The sequence below is a fragment of the Lissotriton vulgaris genome, chromosome 8, assembly GCF_964263255.1.
Source record: "Lissotriton vulgaris chromosome 8, aLisVul1.2, whole genome shotgun sequence".
Classification (NCBI taxonomy): Eukaryota; Metazoa; Chordata; class Amphibia; order Caudata; family Salamandridae; genus Lissotriton; species Lissotriton vulgaris.
The window spans coordinates 1,510,721,976-1,510,745,028 of NC_141696.1; the positions used below are offsets into that span (position 1 = coordinate 1,510,721,976).

At 46.6% G+C, this 23,053-nt stretch overlaps 1 protein-coding gene across 1 annotated transcript in view; it reads right to left on the reverse strand.

Annotated features, from left to right (window-relative positions):
- GTF2E1 (general transcription factor IIE subunit 1) overlaps positions 1-23,053 on the reverse strand; it is a 211,629-nt gene that overhangs the window by 24,942 nt on the left and 163,634 nt on the right. The window contains exon 3 of the mRNA XM_086935626.1: positions 19,042-19,243. Coding sequence (XP_086791752.1) covers positions 19,042-19,243 — 202 coding nt within the window. The remainder of the gene's footprint in view (positions 1-19,041; positions 19,244-23,053) is intronic.

Consider the following 23,053-nt stretch of genomic DNA (forward strand, 5'->3'; position numbering starts at 1 on the left):
AAGTACGGCCGGAGTACTGATGGATGTATCTCCCACTCGTGCATTTGGTGGCTGTACCTGCTGAGCAGATCCGCCATCTGATTGTCCTTGCCCGGGAGGTGTTCCGCCATGAGGAAGATGTTCCTCTGAATGGCCCACTTCCACATGCTCTGAGCCAGATGAGACAACTGTGGAGAGTGTGCACCTCCTTGCTTCTGTATGTAGTACATGGCCGTCATGTTGTCCGTCCGGATAAACACAACCTTGTTGCACAGATGTACTTTGAATGCTTTCATCGCCATGAAGATAGCCATCAGTTCTAGAAGGTTGATGTGCCTCTTCCTCTGCTGCGCTGTCCATAGTCCCTACACTGTGTAGTGGAGTACACGAGCTCCCCATCCCTGGAGAGATGCTTCCGTTGTCAGAATAATCTGTGGCACAGGCTCCTGGAACGGTCGGCCCCTGCTAAGGTTTTGTGGATTCCACCAATGCAGAGAGTTGTATGCACGACCGGTCACCAACACTAGATCTTTCAACTGTCCGTGAGCCTGATTCCACTGACGTGCTAAGCACTCCTGAAGCGGACGCATGTGTAGTCTCGTGTGCCGGACTATGAAGATGCAGGAGGCCATCATGCCTATCAACTGCATGAACACCCGTGCCGGAAGCGAGTGTTGTGGCTTGAATTGTTGTATCAGCAATTGCATGCTGTTGATCCTCACTGAATTTGGCTGTGCTTTGGCTGCCAGAGTATCTATTGTCACGTCCAGATACTGCCGTACGTGGGCGGGCTGAAGGTGGGACTTTGGATAATTCAGTGAAAACCCTAGATCGTGAAGAAGATGAATGGTGTGGGACATGTGGGCGGCACACTGCTGGGCCGACTTTGCCTGGATAAGCCAGTCGTCCAGATAAGGGTAGACGTGAACGTTCTGTCTCCGTAGGTGTGCAGCCACTGTCGCCAGGCACTTGGTAAACACCCTGGGTGCCGTTGTCACTCCAAAAGGGAGGACCTTGAACTGATAATGCTGATCCTGAATGGTGAACCGGAGGTATTTTCTGTGTGACGGGTGTAGCGGAATATGAAAATATGCATCCTTCAGATCTAATGTTGCGAGGAAATCTCCCTGACTGAGTAACGGTAGAACCTGCTGTAATGTGAGCATGTAAAAGTGTTCTGATAGAATGTACTGGTTTAGGGGCCTGAGGTCCTGTATGGGTCTGAGGGACCCGTCCTTTTTTGGGATCAATAAGTACAGCGAGTACACCCCTGTACCTTTTTCTTCCACAGGCACGAGCTCTATGGCTCCTTTTTGCAGCATGACGACTACCTCCTGCTGCAATAATTGCAAATGCTCTGTGGACATAGGACGGTGTCTTGGGGGTATGTTGGGTGGAGTGGATGTTAACTCCAGACAATAACCGTAATGGATAAGCTGCCTCACCCATCTGTCTGTAGTGATGGATTTCCAGACTGGCAGGAACTGTTGTAGCCTCCCCCGACCGGTGTGGTATGGTCGGGGGGCAGTGACAAGGCGTCACTGTTTGTTAGTGGCGGAGGATCGGGAGCTGTTGTTTCCACGACCTCTGCCCTTGGTGCGGTTTCCACGATAGCCACCTCTACTCTGTTTGGTGTAGGTGGTCTGCGTGCCTCCTTTACTGTATTGTGTCTGCTGGGACAACTGGCCTCTGGAAGCTCCTCTATTGTTGGAGCGACGAAAGGAACCACCCCTGAACTGCTGCGACTGTAGAGCCCCCATAGACTTTGCAGTCTCAGTGCCCTTTTTGATTTTTTCCAAGGTGGTGTCCACCTTTGGGCCCTGGCCGCGGTGTCTGCTGCGTCCAGCGCACACTTGATAGATGCGTTTGATATAAGCTTCCCTTCCTGTATTAGCATCTCTGCTGCCTCCTTATATTCATCTGGCAAGTGTTGTAACAGGGTTTCAAGTGTATCGTAATGAGCCCTGTCATATCTGGCTAAGAGTGCCAGAGTGTTGGAGATGTGCCAGATATTGGCTGCTTGAGCTGCCACCCTTTTCCCTGATGCTTCTAGCACTTTAGATTCTTTGTCAGGAGGATGAGCATCACCCGTTGTTTGAGAGTTCGCCCTCTTCCGGGCATTGGAAACAACCAGAGAGTCCAACGGCAACTGTCCCTTGATATAGGTAGGGTCCCCAGGTGCCGGTTTGTATTTTTTCTCAATTCTGGGGTTTATCACCCTTGCCCTTGTGGTCTCCTTAAAAATGTCTCCAGCATGTTTTAGGACACCCTTCAGCATTGGTAGAGTTTTGAAAGTTCTCTCTGAGGTTGAGAAGGTGTCAAACAAAAAATCCTCTTCAATAGGGTCAGCATGGAGCTGGACATCATGATTTTTGGCAGCCCTTTCAATAAGTGCATTAAACGCCGCCATGTCTTCAGTAGGAGAGGTTTTCACAGCATAGACATGACTGTCTGGGGCAGGTTGTGGATCTCCTGGGTCAGCAGCGTCTGCCCAGGGTTCAGTGTGATCTTCAGGATCAGTGTCTATAGGATAACTGTACTCCTCATTGTCACCGTCCCCTGCCTCCACATCTGAGTATGTGGGCGAGATAGGAGCAGTGTCTTGGCCATGTGGTGATATAGGTTCAACGAGAAGAGGTGATGTAGCAGAATCCCTCTTCTTCTTTACTGGAATTTTATATGACTCCATAGGCTGTTCAGGGGCGATCTTTCGCTTGTAAATAGAAAGTCTACCCGTCTCGGCGTCGATGAATTGCCTCGACTGATCTTCAAGAGGAGGCTGTCGATGCTTGGTGACCACCTCCGCAGTTGTAGGCTTCGGCCCCGTGGACACCTTCTTGGTCGCTTCGACGGCCGTCCTAGGGGCAAAGGCCTTAGGTACCACTTTCGGCGGCAGTGTGAACTGGATGGGTGCCGACAATTTTGGAGGTTTACTGACCGGCTTCGGTGGTGGAGTAGCCTTCGGTCCGACAGTAGAAGCCTTCTCTTTAATGCGTTTCAGCGAGTCCGACACCTGCTTCGAAAAGGAGGTGGAAGGTTGTGTTGACTTGACGGGTTTCTTCGAGCCACCGCCAGGTTTGGACTCGTGGTCCGTACCGCTTCTAGCCTTGTCTGGGCGATGCTTAGGATCGAGAACCTTCTGAGCTCCGAGTCCCTTGTCTGTGTCGACGGCTTTCGGCGCCGACTTCTTCGGGTCGACGTCCTTGACCAGTTTCTTCGGTGCCCCGGTCTTCGGCTCGACACCCTTTAGCGACCTCACTGGGTCGATAACACTCTTTTGCTTCGTCGGTGCCGACAGTTCAGAGGTCTTCGAGCCGACCAAAGCAATACGCACTTTTGGTTTCAATTTTGCGTCCAGTGCTTTCGGTTGTGTAGACACCGATGCTTTCGGTTTCGATCGGTCAACCGATGGCTCGTTAGAAATGTCCGTAGCCGGGCCTTGAGGCGAGGCTGTAGAACCAAGTGTACGATCTCGGGTAAGGCCATGAGCCTTATCGAGTGTATTGGTCACGGCCCCCGTACCAACGGTTGGGCCTAGCTCCTCGCTCGAGCTATCTTCCACGGCCCCAAAGGCCACATCGTCGTCTCTTACCTCGTCGACGACATCTTCATTATCGACCAATTCAACATCTGCGTCGTAACTGAAGTCGACCTCCGATGCAGGATCAGACAGGTTCTCTCGAACTTCCTGCTCGACTCCCTCATCCTCCTCGGCATCGAAGATGTTCACCGGGTCAGGTGCCGTCTGCTGGGCCTCCTTGCGCGCTGCGCGTCGAAGTCGTATCGTTTTCTTGGAGCAGAACCGAGAACAAGCCATACAGCTGGCTTCATCGTGATCCGGAGACAGGCACTTGTTGCACACCGGGTGGACATCGATGTGAGGATACTTGGAGTTGCAAACAGGACAACTTTTGAACGGGCTCCGTTCCATGATGGATCGTCGATAAGGCCTCTGGCGTCAACCGGGCCTTCAGTGCCGAAAAGCCACGTGGCTCGTCTGGATGTCCAGCTCGGGAACAGAGCTGGAACAAGAACTGGGCACCAATCGCAAAGACAATACCGACGATAACTAAAGGCCTTTTGGCCAAAAGGGAAGTTTTTTTTATCGATCCCGAACTTAATTAACAAATATGCATCCGAACCCAATGGCGGAAAAAAACAAACAATCTGAGGATGGAGTGGATGCCCATGCGCACTGTAGTCCAGGGGAGGAGCCACCTATCTCGTGATACTTCGAATACTCTTCCAGGACAACAATGTGCAATCATCCGGACCCAACACTAGACGGCGATCTATGCACAGATATGAATTCAGCAGCCCACATGCCTCGAACACATTATATATTTGAAACACGAGATTAGAGGTCTGTAGTGCTGTAGATTTACATACTCTGCACACTACTGCCATCTAATGCTGGCGACGGACATTGCAAGTCGCTTGTGTTCAATGAAGATGTTTTGGGGTGACTTGTGATCTTTCCCCGAAAAACGCACTACACCGCACCAGGTCAGACTCCACCTTAGGATTTGTTTGAAAACAAAAAGTTCTTCTACCGTTAACTCTACAAAGAAAAGTGCTTGCAATGAAGGACACCACGCTCCAAGAAAGGAACTGCATTAGGCAAGAGAATAACTGATGAAATGAAAGCCCGCTGAGTGTTGAGAACCCTGGTTGCGTTCTAGAAGGGATCACACTCACACCTTCCAACGACGATTTAGCATGGAGTATTTTGGATACTGACTGGTATTGTCCTGGTCTACTTTACAAAGAAGCTGCAAACAGTAGCCAGGTGCACCTCAATGGAACACTAGGCTAAACCTGACTTTTGAAATTGCAGCAAGTAACAGATTCTGTTCTCTCCAGAGGCCTGTAAGGGCTGCTTATTGAGACTAGTACAACAGTGGACATATCTCTTCCCTTTGGCTGCATAGTAAGCCTTCGTGGTGAGCTTGCAGGCTTTTTTTTTTTTTAAGGGTTTGCATGCATTCTCCTGGGAGCTGAAGATACCCAAATTCTATGATACCAGGTGCCGAATTGAAAGATTCAATGCCCTTAGGTTGGGATGATACAGCTGAGCTTGATGCCAGTTGAGGAGGTCTGCGAATAGAGATGGATTACTGTGGGGATGTATGGCCCCTTCCAGCTGCAGAGCCTACCACGGCTGCCTTGACCAGGTTGACGCTATCAAGATGAGCCTCATCGGTGCTTGCCGCATTTTGTTCACTATGTATGAAATGAGTGGCAGTGGTTGAAAAGCATACGCAAATACTCCTGACAGATTTAGCCATCAAGAATTGTCCATGGATTTTGGATATGGATACATGGAGGCGAAGATTTAAAATTGTGATCTCTCATGGGACAAACAGGTTAACTGTGCCAGCGATCAAATTATGTTTGCATTACCTGGGTACTGATCTTCCATTTGTTTGTCATTGCATCTTGTGGGCGGGTCTGTAAAGTCACTGTTCACTCCTGGGAGATGCTCTTCTAGGAGAAGGACTTGGTGACAAATGGTACATTTTCTGAGCTAGCATGGACAACTGTGATAAGCATGTGCATCCCTCGTTTTTGCAGACAGTGTAAACGAGGCACTGCGTTGGACTGTTCCTCAGGTATGGAATGACATGAATGATGATGCTCTGCTACAACTGGCAGGTATTTGGTTAACACTTGGGGGGCTGTGGTGACCTCAAACAGTAGCACTTTTAACTGATAATGCATTCCACATACCACAAATGGATGAGGTACAGGTAGTGTGCTGGGTGACTGGGTAAGTGGAAGAAGGCAACCTTGAGTAGAGAGTTGCCATGTAGTTACAAAAGGCAGAGCAGTGGAATGACATCTTGGTGAGTTGTCCACACGAAGTGCTCCGATATACAGACTGAGCATCTGGAGGTCAAGTATGGGTTATAACGTCCCATCTTTCTTGGGGACGAGAATGTACAGGAAATACATTTCCTCTCCCAGCCTATGCACGGGGAGAGATTCCACTGCTCCCTTTTGAAGCAATGCTTGCATCTCTTCCGGAAGCTACCTCTTGTGCTCTTGGCTGATGCTGTGCAGTTGTGGTGGAATGTTGGGTAGTGAAGTATGAAACTCCAGGCAGCACCATGGGAGAAGATGGAGAGTACCTACATGTCTGAGGTTACTTCCTTCTACTCTGGAATGTATAACCTCAGGCATCCCATGACAGATGTTGAGTGGTCAAGGGAAAATATGGAAGGTCACTGCTTGGAGGCAGAGCTGCCATTGCACTGCCCTTACCACATATGTAGCCCCAGAAGCCACCTCTGGAGTTAAGCTTGGTTTCCTGATCCTTCTGAAAGCTCTTTTGTGACTGCTATGAACGTCCTTGGGGGTAGCCATCTACTTGGCTCCTGCTTGTGTTTTTTACCTGCAAACCCTGGCCCTTGCAGGCTGCACACACTGCGGTTGCTGTGTCGTATACTATTTTATAGTTTCCAACATGAAGTCCAGCAATGGACCAAAAAGATGTTCCTAATGGAAACAGCACACTCAGAAGGCGCTGGTGAACCACCAGTTATAAACCAATTACTCGCACCCAGGCATGACGAAGGAGAATGCTGGGGTTGATTTCTATGGAGGCAGTGCCAGCTGTATATAGGGTACCATCTTCCAAAACCAGAACATTCCCACACTTTCCATAACCAGTAGAAGATGCCTCACTAGCTGCTCTATCTCCTCCCAGTAATAACATCATGCCTTGACAGTAACCAAACAAAGCTGGCTGTGTTCCATCCATTGAGTGGAAGCACCCATAGCTACTAAATCCACAGCATCATCAATCCGCTTGCTTTCTTTGTCATGTGGAGAGCTGGCCCCTGTAGTCTTTGTGAAATTCGCTTCTGTGCTGAATGCGCTACAAGCAAATCTGGTGGGACATGACATCCGATGTAGGTAGGATCTTCTGGGCCTACTTTATACATTTCCTCAACCCTGGGTGTGACGACTTGATTTAATAGCTTTTTTGAAGTTTCCTGCCATCATCTGAGTATGCTTTTTTTGCATGGGCAGAAACTGTAGAGATGATTCCGTTTTTGATAGTGACTACTGGTACTTGACTTTGTGACAGTGGGACGTACTCTGGCTGACTGCCTGGTATGTTGTAGTATTGTCACGTGATGATGGCTTGACGGGGAATGGTTTTAAAGACAGATCGTCTCTTGGATCCATATTTTAGTCATTGCATGGTTTTCCTCCCTTGCCTGTATATATAGGATTTTCGCAGGGGCCTGGCTGATCTGCAGTGACAAGATCTAGCTCTGTATGGCTTAGTCTTCTTGGGAATAGAATGAGCAAAGTGCGCCACCTTTTAGTGTCAGGTTGGTCAGCTAGAGGTGTGCAAACTAACATGTGACTGAAGAATGGGTTTACGTAGCTCCTTCTCTGACATACACCAGGCTCAGGCAAAGGACCCTAGTCTTCTTCTAGGGCTGGGTTGCTCCTCCCAAAGGGGGATTTTGGTCTCCATGACCATTTTAGAATCTATTTTGGCTCCAAGGCAGGCAGTGTGTGCCTTCGGGGCCAAAGTGGAGATTTTGTGCTGTGGGAAAACCAGGAGACCCAGGCACTGAACTTTGATACGGAGGTTGGCTTTCTGGGACGAAAGGCTCTAAAGCAGTGTTTGGTGCAGACTGCCAACGCCTTTCAAGAGGTGATTTGGTGCTTAATGCAAGGTTCTCTCTGGAACCAAGACTAATTCGAAGTCAAACCCCAGAAGGAGGATCTAGGAAAGGTGTGTGACAAACCAGAGGTGTGGCCTGGGTTTCACTGGAGTGCCTGGAGAAAGATTTTCTTTGAAGTCTGAGTCACCAAATGATACATATGATGGACTCCTCCCCACTAGGTGCCCAGACTCCCCAGTGGCCATCCCCTTCCAAGCAGAGTAGGTTCCCACAACCTTGTCGATGCCATGTGCAATTGATTGCTCGGGAAAGCTTTGGCCAGACATTCTATAATGCACCCACTACCTTTCCCTCCAGGACATGATGGTATTTTTGCACCTAAAATCAAACAGGCAGAGTTGTTGCAAACCTGATGTTGGTAAGGCCACAGGAAAAGGAGTATCAATAAGAGCAGAACTGGATGGGTGTGTTCCCCATACGCCTCACTCCATAATTCATACTCATATGGCCTATCCACAGGAAAAAAACCTGGTCTGATTCGGTTCGAATGCGATCACCAGTTGTGCGCTTATTTCTGTCTGTGGAGGGTTGCAATTCTATTGAGTCAGTGTTGAGGGTTTTGTTTCCATTGCGCGACGGTCCTCAAATTCTTGAAAAATGTCCAAACCGGATGGTGAAAAATTACATTTTTGGTGGAGTTTAAATCCTGGTGCGTTGTGGGTTTTGGGTGAGGTATCAAAAGCCACCTTGAAACTGAAACCTCTACTTCAAACAAAAAGAACTTGCGGAGCCTACACCGATACTAGATGACAAGAGTGTGTAGAGCACGTGATCTACGGCAGCACACAGCAGCAAATATTATCCCAGGCAGCCTGATGGATTTCGGTCCTACTCCATCCAATTATTTGCATTATTTATATAGTTTCATATATAAAGCTTCCTCCTCCAGCTACCTTTTGCCATGGCCACCCTGGACTCTGACTTCTGCAGTACACATAGGAAAAAAAGATTGCTGTATCCAGGTGTTCCTACTTCAATTTCTTTGTAACCTTTTACCTCCTGCCGTTATTTCCTTTTCAGCTTTCTAACCTCCTAACTAAACTACATCACATTCAAGTGAAGAAAATCCCACCATGACTTTGATTTGGCTTGCAGTGCTATTGCCCAAACGAGTATGGAATGGCATATGGGTCACTGATCTACTTTTTTTCATTGTCTTTATTGATTTTTGTAAATATACAACTTTTATACAGTCAACAAGATATCTGTTAAAAGACAAATTCCAATCACAAAAGGCAGACAACAAAACAGACTAAGCCTCAGTGTCCAGGGTTTTGTTGCCGAAGGAGTCGACATAGAGGTAATTAGCAAAGAAGAGCATCATACAAGTGAACAGCATTTGCATGTCACTCAGGCCTTAGGAGGTGAGGAGGTGAGGATGCATACTGGTAATGCCTATATGGGATAACAGAAAACAGAATTGGGAATGTAAGTAATGGTATAACTGCTTACCAGCTTTGAAGAGTTCAGAAACATACATAGTTCTAAAATATCTTAGTGGCTTTCGTTAGATTTTGGGGTGGCTTGAAGCAACTGGCATCCCAATCCTGGAGTATCATGCCCCTCTCCTGCCTTCTGCACTGTGAAGTATATACTTTCCTTTTTCAGCTGTAGCATGAACCGCAATATCATCACACTAGGATCTCAGGGAGTTCGCCAGACCATTGCGTAGATAACTCAGCCATAAAAAGTGCCAGGTCAATGGATCTAGAGGAGGACTTATCCACTTTAGACCTAGGCACAAGCCCACAAAAACACAGATCTTGGGATAACTCATTATGCTCCTAATTGTGAGGGCCTGAACCAGAGCCAACTACATAACCCAGAACTTCTGTATGACAGGGCAAGACCAAATGTTATGGAAAGAGGCAGCTTCTCCACTCAGCACCACAGAATGGATGAGGATAAATTATGTGCCAATGCCTGGGTATTACATATGTTCCGTGTGCATATTTAAATTGAAGTTTAAACATTGCATTTCTCAAAACCTCGGTCACAAAACCCAAAGCTGCTTCCCACTAGTGATTGGTAAACTCTCATTCAAGATCAGATTCCCACTTCGTTCTCGGTCTGCCCGTCCTCATTTAATGGATCTTCTAACAGACTGGTACCAGTGTATCCCTGGTCTCTTAGAATCATCTGAGGTGAACATTGCTTGAAGTGCACGGTTAGTCTCGGTATCATGCTCTCCATCACCCCAGGTCACTCTAGCTCCGCTTGTAAGTGATTCAATTGGCTGGCAGTCAGATCAGGTGTGGTCCTCGGGTGCAAAGACCATGATCGTTTCGGATCCCCACGTCCACCCAGTGCGTCAAGTAAGTGGTGGTCTTACAATCTGGGACGACATCCAAGGGGCAACTCAGGAGTATAAGTAATACACGGATTGATCTATTCATGCATCTGCTCCAACAATGCTTCACAGCTCTCATTAGGGTAGGGCACGAGGAGTCCGGTTTATGGCTTTCAAATAAGATCTCTGTATCGAGATAACACGAAGGACCTCCTCACATGAACTCGATCCACTTGATCCCAGGATTGTTGCTCTTGCTCTAGTCGCTGCTGCTGTGCCGCTAAATAACAGGTTCAGTGTCAGGTAAACTGAGCACACCTTCTTCTGAAGGTAGGTATCATTTGTGAAGAGAACGCAAACATCAGTAAAGTGAAACCCAACATCATCGAAGATCAGTCACCAAGGAGATGAGGTCTTGGAATAGCTTAAGTAGCACAGGATTTGTAGTGAAGAATTTCAACAATCAAGAGAGAAACACCACTCGAGCCACAAAGATGGAAAGGAGGTGGACTTCCCCCGAAGGGGTGGGAGTACCAAGGCGAGAACTCTCATTGGTCCTCGGGTAAATGTAACCAAAATGCAAGGAACGAATCTGTGCAGAGAAAAACTGGTCATGGAGCTCGCCAAGTGTGTCTTAACTGGGGCTGCAAATCAGTTGCATATGGCACGCCACAGGGAGCAGCAATAAGCAACTTCAGCCATGGACCAGGCTGGAAGTCTTCAAGCCCCCTTTGCTCCCTGTGGCTTGCCATATGCAATTGATTGTCTCATATTGTATTAACTCATGCGTACTTTTTTTTTCTAAATTCTTGTCCAACACGCTGTAATATTCTTTTTTTTTCACATGTTTCACTTGCATCATTCAATTATTTCTTCACAAAGTATTCACTCTGCACACAGCACACAACTCTAAAGATTGGTTGATGTTGCATTATAATTTGTGAAACCTATGCTGACAACCTAATTGCATCCAATCTTGATATTGAGACTATATGTTATCGTTTCATTTTTAATTGAATTACCCATGAAAAATATAACTCCACATTGATTCCGGTTGAGACATTATTGCATGATAATACATTTACCTAGTTCTCTACTGGGACTACAGGTTTCTCCTGTGGTTTTGAATACTGGTGATAAAAGTGTCACAAGATCAGTAAGCTGGCTTGAATTTTAATAATAGTTGCTGGTAAGTTGTCTACTAGTAAATAATGCATTTTTGGCATTCTAACTGGTGTCAGGTTGGTTAGGTTATTTAGGATTTGCTTCTTGATAGGCAGGCACTACGTGTGTCATTTCCCACTTTTCATGTCCAACAACCACTTCATTTGCTACAATTTTTTACGCTTAGAGTTCTTGCATCTCCCAATTTTGGTGTACTGGAACCAACGAGCAAGCTACAGAGAAGGACAGATCGAATGTTCTGGGAGGCTTACCAGGGCAGACCACCAGTATCGTCCTAAAGTATGCTCTGTCCACCTCTTTCTATGACTTATGGTTTGGACACAGAGAGCATTATAGATGTCACTCCTGTTAAAAGGAGATCAGCGAAGGGCTCGAAGACCGCTTAAGACATGGTCTTGACATTCTAGTCTCGGCCTGATGGACCAGCCTGCTGATGTTTGGAGAAGGTAGTCTGCCTGATACTATGGTAATTCAAGAGTACCAGATGCAGTCATCACAGTTTCCAGAGTGCCCTTGGGTAACAGAGGGAACCACATTTTAAATGAGTTAAAATTGAAAACTTACCATTTATCCTGTGGAGGAATTAATTGACATTAGCAGGCACAGGTATAAAACAAATCTTAATGACCGAGTAAGGTAACAAACGACTACACCCACCTGATGGCAGAAATAAATATCTACTGGATATAGGATGTATGTACAGGGGTTGAGCCTTAGAAAAACAGAAGGATGCTTGCACGGGGCACCAGTAAGTGATAGCATTTTTCGAAAGAACAATAATAATGTGTTTTTATATAAGGTTTAAAAGGGCACAAGTGTTTTCAAAGTACAACTACAAACAGGTGTTAGTAGGACGTAATTCAAAGGTACACAATTTACTAACCTCAGAAGGATGGAAGGATAAGCTGGCATTCAAACTCAACCTGCTAGATTGCCGAAGATGCCAGCAGCAAGTGCTTAAATTACTGAGCCTTTCTGCTGGCTTACAAGTCTTTCTTTCAACCTGCTTGGTTCTGCTAGCTGTAAAGGAGGGTACACCAGATGTAAAGGAGGGTACCGGGAAAAGGAATGGGACTCTTTCTTCTGTCTCCAAAAGTCCAGGTCGTATTTACCTCTGATGGCGGAGTTAAAATAGGTTGAAATGTGGTTTTGAGATCCGAGGGCACTGCATATTGGGGCACATGCATCAAAGGAAATTGCATTCGCAAATGGTGCGACTCGCAAAATTCGGCCGTTTGCGAATGCAATTCCCATTTTTGGGATGCATTAACATTTTCGCAAGTTTCGCAAGTTAAGAAATCGCAAAATTGCGATTGCATATAAGGAATCTCAAATTGAGATTCCTTAAATGCAATGCATCAAACTCTAAAAATATGCGAATTCGCAAATAAGGGGAGCAAATTACCATGAAGTTGACCTTCATGGTAATTTGCAAAAACTTTGAAAAATGCACTAAAGGGCATTTTTCAAAGTTCCATTTTACACACACACACACACATGCCCTTGGGGCATGTGAGTGTGCAAAATGTACTTCTAAGCAGATTTCAGGGGTGCAACAGGGTGTCCTTTGGACACCCCTGCACCCTTGAAATTGCCTTCTTAATTTGCGAATTTCTAATGGTGAATTGCAAATTAAGAATGTCTTTCCATTGATTCCTATGGGCCTTTAGGCCCATAGGAATGGATGGGTTGGTATTCCTTAATTGCGATTCTCAATTAGAGAATCGTAATTAATGAATTTTAAGAAATCGCTATTTTTATAGCGATTTCTTGATGCATTGCAGTTTGCAATTTGTTAATTGCGATTCCTTATTTTTTGCATTTAAGGAATCGCAAAATGCAATATTGATGCATGTGCCCATTAGTGTACAAATGTTTACGGGTGCTGCTACAGGCATTCTGGAAGTGTCCTCCATGTACTGTGCAGGAGGGGCCCTCAAATATTGTTACCCCACTGTCTGGAGTGTCTGTCTAAGGTCACTAGACTACATAGAAAGGAATGCAATGATACACATAGTAAAGGAAATGTCACTCGCTTGCCAAAGGTGGCTATTGGATTACAGTTAATGATGAGCATAGGAAAAGCTGAAAGGTTTAACTTTGAAGGAATGTTGTATGGTAATGTGAAGCATTACAAGTATGGGTATGGTGGATAGCTATTTGTGTGAAAGCAAAGAACTGTTGAGTAATATTAGTGTCGATGAAAAGGTCTGTTGACAGTTGCACTGTCACATCCTTCTAGGTTAATGACTGTCCTCCTCCCAACTGTGCTGCTGCCAGAGAAAAACACCACAAATTATCTAGCTATTCAAGACACTTTAGTATCATTACAATTTAATGTGTGTGCCGCTGAAAGTTGACGCTCCAGCAGTTTGATAAATAAACTAAATTATGACAGCTGTGTGGATGGCAAGGCTTTTGTGTGGAAGCAAACAACCTCTGTCCAATCAAAACAGGTAACCTCGACTCCCACCATGTGGGTGGAGTCAAAACCCCTCTTCTGGTAATTCTCACATAATTGTCTGGCGACAGCTGAAATGTCAAGCAAGACGACAAAATAGGGTTCAATTGCCAGAAAACAAGGACAGAGTGCAAACCATGTGTGTGCACACACACAGAGCCTGCCAACTCTCACAACACCCTTTCTCATCAGAGCTAGAAATACCACCACATAGAATGTACTATTAACTGTGTTACTTCCCTCTACTCAAATTGAGGATCAGGTAAGAGGGCTTCAGGAATTTATGGAACGATTCTCCAGCTGCAACAAACCATAAAACCGGATGTGTTTTTAACAGTGCCTTGAAGAGGGCGTTTCCGAGATGGTGCCTCAATAGCTCGATGCACCTTCATGGAGCTCTGCCGCCTGCTTTGATGAAATAGTGAATGCGGCGTACTCCAGGCCATTACTGGATACCATACGCTGGAGGAAACGAGTGACAATCGGGGAGCTGCATCCGTGGGTAATTGTAGCATGTAGCAGTTCCATTGGAGAGATTCCTAGCCATGTGAGACTCACACCGCTGCTTCCAACATGGCAACCTGCATTTAACGGCCCCGGTGGGCCAAACTGAGCAGAACTCATCCGTGCTGCCACGACTGAGGGATCCTTTGATAAAGCCTGTAAGCCCTGCGGAAATAATTAAAGGTGCTGAGTGACTAGCAAGGAGCGGTGAATGCAAGCATGGCGCAGAGGCTGAACCTAGGACCAGCAGGCGAAGACTGCATTGGAGGACCAGGGGGAAGTGCAACCGCAGTCTCTCTCACTATTCCCACACCGAGCACTGTCAGGACCGATCGGACTGGGGCCACGAGCTGCTACTGGGGGACGAGTGGGCCTGAGGCACGGTGAGGCTCGGCCCCTGGGCGAATCCTGCAAAATTTGCAGCATACCCAGGGGTGTACTAGGCACAGCATACCCAACACATAGCTGCTAATGGGAGACGTGTAGGCCTGATGCGCAGGAGGTGCGATGAGGCAAGCCCCCTGGGCCGATCCCACAAAATCTGCAGGATACCCAGGGTGGCATAAGGCCTAGCAGGCCCAGTACGTAAGTGCCTCAAAGAACAATTACACAGACCGAGTGAATCAGGTAGTGAGGCCCAGTCGAAAGAAGCGACGATGCACGTGGAGGAGCTTGGATGCACATTTCTGGGGCCCAGTTGAGGCGATATTGGCGGCACATTGCCAGCCTCACAGGGGAGCTTGTTGCATTTGGGACCTAGGTGGCCTTCCGACTTCCCAGGACACAATAGACGGCTTAGTGGTGATTGGTGTGCGCTGTTGAATCAAAGCTGCATTGGGAGAGACAAGCCATGCAAGGCCACCCCATTCATAGAGGACGCAAAGGAGAATGCAAGACCTCGTACGCAATCAGAGCAACATCTTCTTCTGTGCTAGGACACTCAGATTGCAGGCATGGCCACCCACCTCAATAAAAACACTGCTTAAAAAGACATGCTTAGAAAGCTTCCCCCTCCCCAAAAAAAACTGGAACAGTCAAGGGATGTCTCACCTACGAACACTCCACACGTGATTGTGACCACTGCGGATCTATCAGACGAGGGAGTACCAGTCAACCGCGCCTTTCTGGAGAAGATATTCAGCACCCGAGAAATGACATTGTGGCACTTAAACAGGACATGCCAACAGATATCAAAGATATTAAGAGAGAGCTGGAGAACTTTGGTCAAAGTATAGTCCCGCTGGTACAACTCAATCATTCATGCGAAGAGGAACTTGATGATAATTAATATGAGCTACTGGCGCTGCAGGATAAAAAGGAAGGAACTGTGAAACCAGCTGGGGGACCTTGAAAATAGATTGCGGCGCGCCAACATTAGAATCAAAGGGGCTGCGCTGATGAGACTACGGGAGACTGGAGGACTGTCACCAACCTGTTCAGACAAGTGGCTTCGGAACTGAGGGACAAAGATATTGTGCTGAATCGCACCCACAGGGCGGGTCAACCTGTAAAGTCAGAGTTGCCACAAGATATCCTGACCTGCTTACATTCCTGCAGGCAGAAAGAAATGATCCTGACAGCTGTGCAAGATCAGAATGCCATCACCTTTGAAGGCCAAAGGTGTGGCTGTACCATGATAAATCCCCCACAACACCACAGCGTTGCAGAACCCTTTGACCTGCTACAACATTCTTACTGGAGAAGGTAATTCAGTATAGGTGGGGGCACCTCTTCCAGCTCATCTTTGTTTGGAACAAAGAAACTCACTCTATCCACACTCTGGGAGAAACATATTCTCTGCTTGGCTTTGAGACGCCCAGTGAAGATGGGACCGGGAAGCCCAAACTGCGTAGTCCACTGCACACCTCCACTAAATCACAGCGACCACCACAAACAGTGAAACAACACTTTGTCAAGCTTACCAAATCAGAAAGCCACATGGAATGATCAGTTTTACTGTGTCAACTACAGCGTCAAAGCAGCACATAGGAGCCAGATAATGACTAGCACTATGATGCATCGTCTACATATAACCTAGTCCCCCCAGTCGATGATGGCACCCCCTCACACAGTTCTTGTAAACCTGTATGCTTTGCCGCTTCTGCAGTGGAGGAGCTCCGAACCCACCTCACGAGATGACCCAATGCAAAAGACATGGACCCCTCTCACACTGTTCTTGTGTTCCCAGTAGAAGGAAGGTTCTATTTGTAGTTCTTTGGCTTTTTCCCCAATTGGTCTTGCTCAATGACATCTACACAGAGACACACAATACAGGCTATATTGACATGCTGGGAAGTTGGTATGACTACTTGCCTAGTCCCCAGGCAACTAGCTTGAGAACTCCTCTCACCCATGATTAAAGTCATTAGCTTAAATGTCCGAAGCCTTAACTCCCCGGTGAAGTGTCTGCCGCTTCTTTCCCTGCTTAGACTCTAAATGTGATGTTTGCCTTATCCAGGAAACCCACCTTCTCAAGGCACATTGGAACTGTCTACGGTACTAGTGGTTTGATGGCCAATATTTCTCCTTGCGTGGGAAAACTGGCGGGAGTGGCTCAAACAGTGAATTACTGAGATTTGAAGCTTGAAAGGGAACAAGGTGTATCAGCAAATGCAAATCGTGCAAGAATTTGAGCACTTCTACTTGACACTTTACGCTACAGAGTCACTAGCCCTGGAGGGCGCTGAAACACATTTAGCCCGGCCCGTACAGTGGGCATACCCGCTGAGGATGCTTCACTATAAGATAGGAACATCCATCAAGACAAAGTGATCAAGGTGATAACCCGCCTGCGACCAGACAAAGCACCTGGCCAAGATGGCTGCACCTCTGATTTCTACAAAACATTTGCGACTATCTTGGCTCCCATAATGACCCGCCTTCATAAATCTTTCAGCACCATGCGCACCCTAACAGAGACCATGAGAGAAGTGATCATCAAGGTACGTCACATATTGCACGTCCTATCGTCCCATCTCACTGCTGAACGTAGACGCTAACATTTTCATCTGCATATAGGTGGCCCGTCTCGCTCCTCACATGCAAAGCTAAGTGGATCCCGACCAGGCCGTGTTTATTCCTGAGAGAGTCGATTGTATGAAAGCCGCGAGGGGAAGATGGTTGCTGGCACCAGTGTGGAAAATTGGGTTCACTGACACACATTCTCTTTCACTGTCCCATTACTGGACAGACATCTTAGTGGACATTAATGACACTGACATATCCCAGTACCAGAGATCTATCCTGTTGGGTCTACCCAACGCGTTAGTCTACCCTCTGTAAGGGGCTGCACGATTACACAGGTCATACTGTCTAAATGGAGAAGTAATACCATCCCGAAAATGATGGACTGGCTGGTTAGTAAGGTAGCAAGGGCCTGCACCACTATCCAAAAACGATTAATGGGCTCGACCACCAGATGAAGCACGCTCTGTAAGGCTAGCCGTAGTGACTACAGACAGTTGATAGCTGAAATGTCTGCATTCCCTGCTGCACCACTTTATGTGCATCATCATTATTTGCATCTGAATTTTCTCCAATGGCAAGTACTGGGCCTCTACATGAAGGGACAAACAGGAGAAGCAGCAGTATCTGCAGGACGGGACATGAACAGCAGAGTAAACTGGCTCATGTAAGCTAGTGCTACACTAATCCTTTATGAGTTCCGGAGTAGCCTGCTACTCGCCGAAAAAGTGCTTCAACGCCTCGTCAGTGGTAGTAAGCGCTATGTAAATGAAAATATAATACAATACAATAAATGCCACAATAAAATCAGTACAATCGCTGATGCCACTCTTGGCTGTGCAAAGTTCATGTAAAGCACCCCACTGATAGTGTGCACTGTACCTTTGCCCGGGGGCAGCAACAACACATGAATTGAGTCCGAAGGTTTTGACAAGGCAGCTGCAGTAAGTTAACCGGCTCTTTTAGAGCTCCTTCAGCAGTGAAGGTCAGGGCTTTGCTCAAGGCCTGGAGCTCATGTTCCACATATGTAGCTGCGAGATCCCTCTCGGTCAATTCAATCAAACTGGATATTACAAACACTTGTTGTATCTACTGTACAAAAAGCTCTCTTCTGGACATCACACAGCATCTTTTCACAAAGCCAACAGAGCCTGCATCAAGTGTTGTTTTTTTAAACGAGGGGAGGGGAGCTGTAATTTAGACAGAATGGAGCAACAAGGAAGATACAAGGCTTGGAAGAAATGAATAGGTGGGGAGAGCCTGGGGGAACAAAGGAAGGGTGGAGAGCGGGTAAAGAACCAACAGTGGGTGTGAAAAGCAAGAGAACAAGAATGAGACAGGCAGGGGGTGTGGAGGAGGGAGTCTTGTTTGTCACTCAGGCTGTCAGTTAAAAAGCATTTCTGTTCAGCAATAATTGCAGCAAGGGGAGGTGTGTTAAGTGCACAAGACTGAACACCTTCCAGTTTTAAAAGCTTTGATAAAACAGATGAAGCAGAAGAAATAATGGGTTATTTCACAGCTATGCTGAGTAAACTACAGAGAGCTGGGCTCAGCCGCTGCCCACCTGTGTCCTCCCAAAGCGGTGACAGCAGGGAGGAGAAAGTTTACCACTGGATGGGGTAAGGTAGAGCTGCAAGGTGAGGGATACATACTCATGTGCTGCATTCAGGGACACACCTATGTCTGAGTGCACAATCTCAGTGGGCACTGGTGCCACAGTGGTAGATACTCCCCTGCTCCCACAAGTTGGCAGGGCACACACCTATGTCTGAGTGCAGAGATCTCAGTGGGCACTGGTGCCACAGTGGTGAACATTTGTCTGCCCATTCAAGCAGACAGGACAACGCTTACGACTGCGTCTGGTGGTGTAGTGCTTCCAAGATCTGCTTGAGGCACGAGAACTGCACATGACAGATGAACACACACACATGTGCTGCATGCAGGGCACACACCTTTGTCTGAGAGCAGGGATCTCGGTGGGCTCCGGTTCCAGGATTTCATAGGCCAAGTTGATGTCCTCGGTGTCTCGGAGAAGTGCATAAATGGGTTCGATCTGGTCGTTGAAACGCGCCACGAGGGTCCTTGCGTCCTTCTTTGGCATGGCGGACTCGTCTTCCTCCACTTCGGTCTTGCAGAAAGTGCAGAGGAACGTTGCTGGTATAAAGAAAGAGAAAGGGAAATTTTAAAAGAATCAATCCAAACGTTTTCTAAGCACAACCAGGTAGCAGATGAGGCTTACCAGACCGAGGCCAAGCAAACAAGAACAAGGCGTTCACTCAAGAGAGACAACTCAAGATGCCAGATCAGACCAGGCACACACGATCAACTTCTGTACAGTACATGCACACCACAGAGTAACCCACACCACACATGTACATTCAGGGCAAAAGAGTTGCCAGCACTCACAGGGACCCAACACATGTACAAAAGACATACAGGAGCCCATGAACAAACAAAACATAAAGCACCCAAACAGAAACTAAACTCCTACAGTCACTCAGGAATGCAAATAAACACATACCGGCACCAACGAATGTACAGAAGACATACAGGAGCCCATGCAGACACAAAACATAAAACACCCCAATATTGGGACCAAATTCCTACGGTCACCCATGAATGCAGATAAAGACATACAGGCACCAACACATGTACCGAAGACATATAGGAGCCCATGCAAAGACAGAAAAAACACACACAAAAAACATAAAGCACCCAAAACAAAGCGACCAAACTCCTACAGTCACCCATGAATGCGGAAAAAGCCAGACAGTCACCAACGAATGTACAGAAGAAATACAGGAGCCAATGCACACACAAAACATAAAGCACCCAAAACAAAGAGACCAAACTCCTACGGTCACCCATGAATACAGATAAAGAAAGTCACCAACGCATGTACAAAAGATATACAGGAGCCCATCTGCAGACAAAAGATAAAGCACCCAAACAGAGACCAAACTCCTACGGTCACCCATGAATGCAAATAAAGACATACAGGCACCAACACATAAACAGAAGACATACAGGAGCAATGCACAGACAAAAAAACACACAAAAAACATAAAGCACCCAAAACAAAGAGACCAAACTCCTACGGTCATCCATGAATACGGATAAAGAGAGTCACCAACGCATGCACAAAAGACATACAGGAGCTCATCTGCAGACAAAACATAAAGCAGCCGAACATAGAGACCAAACTCCTACGGTCACCCATGAACGTAGGTAAAGACATACGGTCACCAACGCATGTACAAAAGACACACAGGAGCCCTTGCGCAAACAAAACATAAAGCACCCAAAAAGAGACAAAACGCCTACGGTCCCTCATGAATGCAAATAAAGACAGTCACCAACGCATGTACAAAAGACATACAGGAGCTCATGCACAGACAAAACATAAAGCACCCAAACAGAGACCAAACTCCTACAGTCACCCAAGAATGAAGATAAAGACATACAAGCACCAACAGATGTACAAAAGACATACAGGAGCCCATGAACACACAAAACATAAACCACCCAAAAAGAGACCAAACTCCTACGGTCACTCATGAATGCAAATAAAGACAGTCACCAACGCATGTACAAAAGACATACAGGAGCCCATGCACACACAAAACATAAAGCACCCAAACAGAGACCAAACTCCTACAGTCACCCATGAATGTAGATAAAGACATACAGTCACCAACGCATGTACAAAAGACATACAGGATCCCATCCGCAGACAAAACATAAAGCACCCAGACAGACACCAAACTCCTACGGTCACCCATGAAAGCAGATAAAGACATACAGGCACCAACGCACACTGACAAAATGCAGAATAATTAGTAAACAAAGCAGCTCTCAAGTGGCCTGAAGCCATGGTGACACGGTTAAGCAACCATGGGGTTGTTTAAACTCATACCAGGAAAAACAACGTTACAAGTCCAAGAATGCAAAGTTCTACTGCCTATAAAAACAGAACTGTCTGAGGTTTTCCCTTGGAATGCACCAGTTTCCGGCCAATCCCAAGAACTAATGCAAATGTGATTGGTTGGAAGGAGGCATACATGTCTGCATTTGTTGACAATTGGACTTGTAATACATTTCTTTAAAAGTAGTGAAACAAACCTGTTCAACATGTTGCAATAGTACATAAAACCAGGCCTGCTACACACAGTTTTTCGGTTCACACATTTGCTAGGCTATCAAACTATTGTTCTTTGTCTTTTGTTTGGTCATTAGCCAATAAATCTTTGTAAAGGCACAGCGGTAATACTAGTTATAGTTTGGCAGCGAAGTGCACTAATTTATTAACCGGTTCGATGCTGATGACGGAACCGCTCCGTCATCAGCTGCGGGTGCGCTGTGCTGATGACGGAGCGGTTCCGTCATGGCCGCTTGGAATTCCGCGCCTGCGCTGGACGTTCTATTGAGCGTGGCGGGCCATGACGGAACCGCTCTGTCATGAGCACAGCTCAACCGAGGCTGGTGACGGAGCGGTTCCGTCACCAGCATGCGGCCGCCCCGCCCCCTTAGCACTGCGGCGGAATAGCCGCCGCAGTGAAGGGGTTAAAAACCGATGCTAAAGTGGCATCTGCAAATACAAGACAGTTTCTTTACAGCTGTGCAACATTACAGCGACCAGATGCTAGATTAGCGTGGTGCAGGAGCTTGACCGCATCCCCTAAGGACGTTACCGGATCTATCTTGTTTAACTAATCCATTGAGGTACTTTTCTTAGACGTCCAAAAGGCTTTGCATGAATAAATGGTACAAGCAGCAATTATTAAGCCAAGTGTCTTGCTTGCAAGTCTAACCACAAGGGAAAGAGAACTCATCAGGCTTTTTTAAGAAAGAGGAACCAGCATAGAATGGCTGGACGAACAGCAAATTTGCTGGCCCGCTCCTCAAGATGCCCATACAACCAGTCTCTAGAAGCTGTGTGCCCGACGAAAATGTATTAGCAATGTTTGCAATTATCTGCTAAAGGCATTAGAAGGACTTCAGAACCTGTGCTCTGGCAATCCTCAATCAAGGTTGCCATCGAAGGTTTGCAGATAAACTAGATGATGCCAACCACCCACGCCAATGATATGCCCTTTAATAAAACTTGGCAATCAAATCATTTTCAGGGACCCTGCTGTATACCCAAAGCCAGATGTAAAGAGAAAGTTGAGCAACGATACAAGATTGGCAAGAATAAGCCATTCTTCCAGAAGCTGTTGGTTTAACTTCATAGTAACAGCATCAGTAAACATTTAAGTACATGCAAAAAAAAAAAAAAACACCTGTACATTTGTGTTTCACATATCAGTTATGCAAAAGCCCATATGTGTAGCCTACAGAAAGAATATCAAAATAAAACACTGCACTGTTTAATTCCTAGTGACAATAAGCAGAATTTTGCTCTCACACACAGAGGACTAATATATTTTTTTAAAGTTTTAAGGAGTATATAACACATATTGTCATCTACATCCACCGGACACCAAAGAAACAACTATCCATCTATGAACAAATCAATCATCCCCAAACTCTCCCCTTCAACCCTCTCCCCGACCCTTTACAGGACAGAAGAGCTTCTGCAGACCAGGTGGAGGTCAAAGCTAGGCAAACCCAGCCACCTTACATCTATCTGATCATCATAATACCTCTTGGGTGTATTCCGTAGTACGTATAATTACAGCCTCACAATGAGCTGGCATTAAGTGTCTTCTCATGGCGCTAAGTGTTCTCTAGGGCAAGAGGCACAGGGCCCCAAGCTACTTGGGGCATATCAACTCTCTAAATTCTCCCAAGAGAGACAACAAGAAAGGGGCCCATTCAGTCTCATTGTGGCTAGGCTTACCTTCTAGGATCATGGTTATCGTCTCCATCACAAGGCAATCCCATAGTGTATATCTGCACTCATCCATGCCACGTGGGTATGATCCCCTTTACATACCTCCTCATGGTCATCTGGAGCGCCAT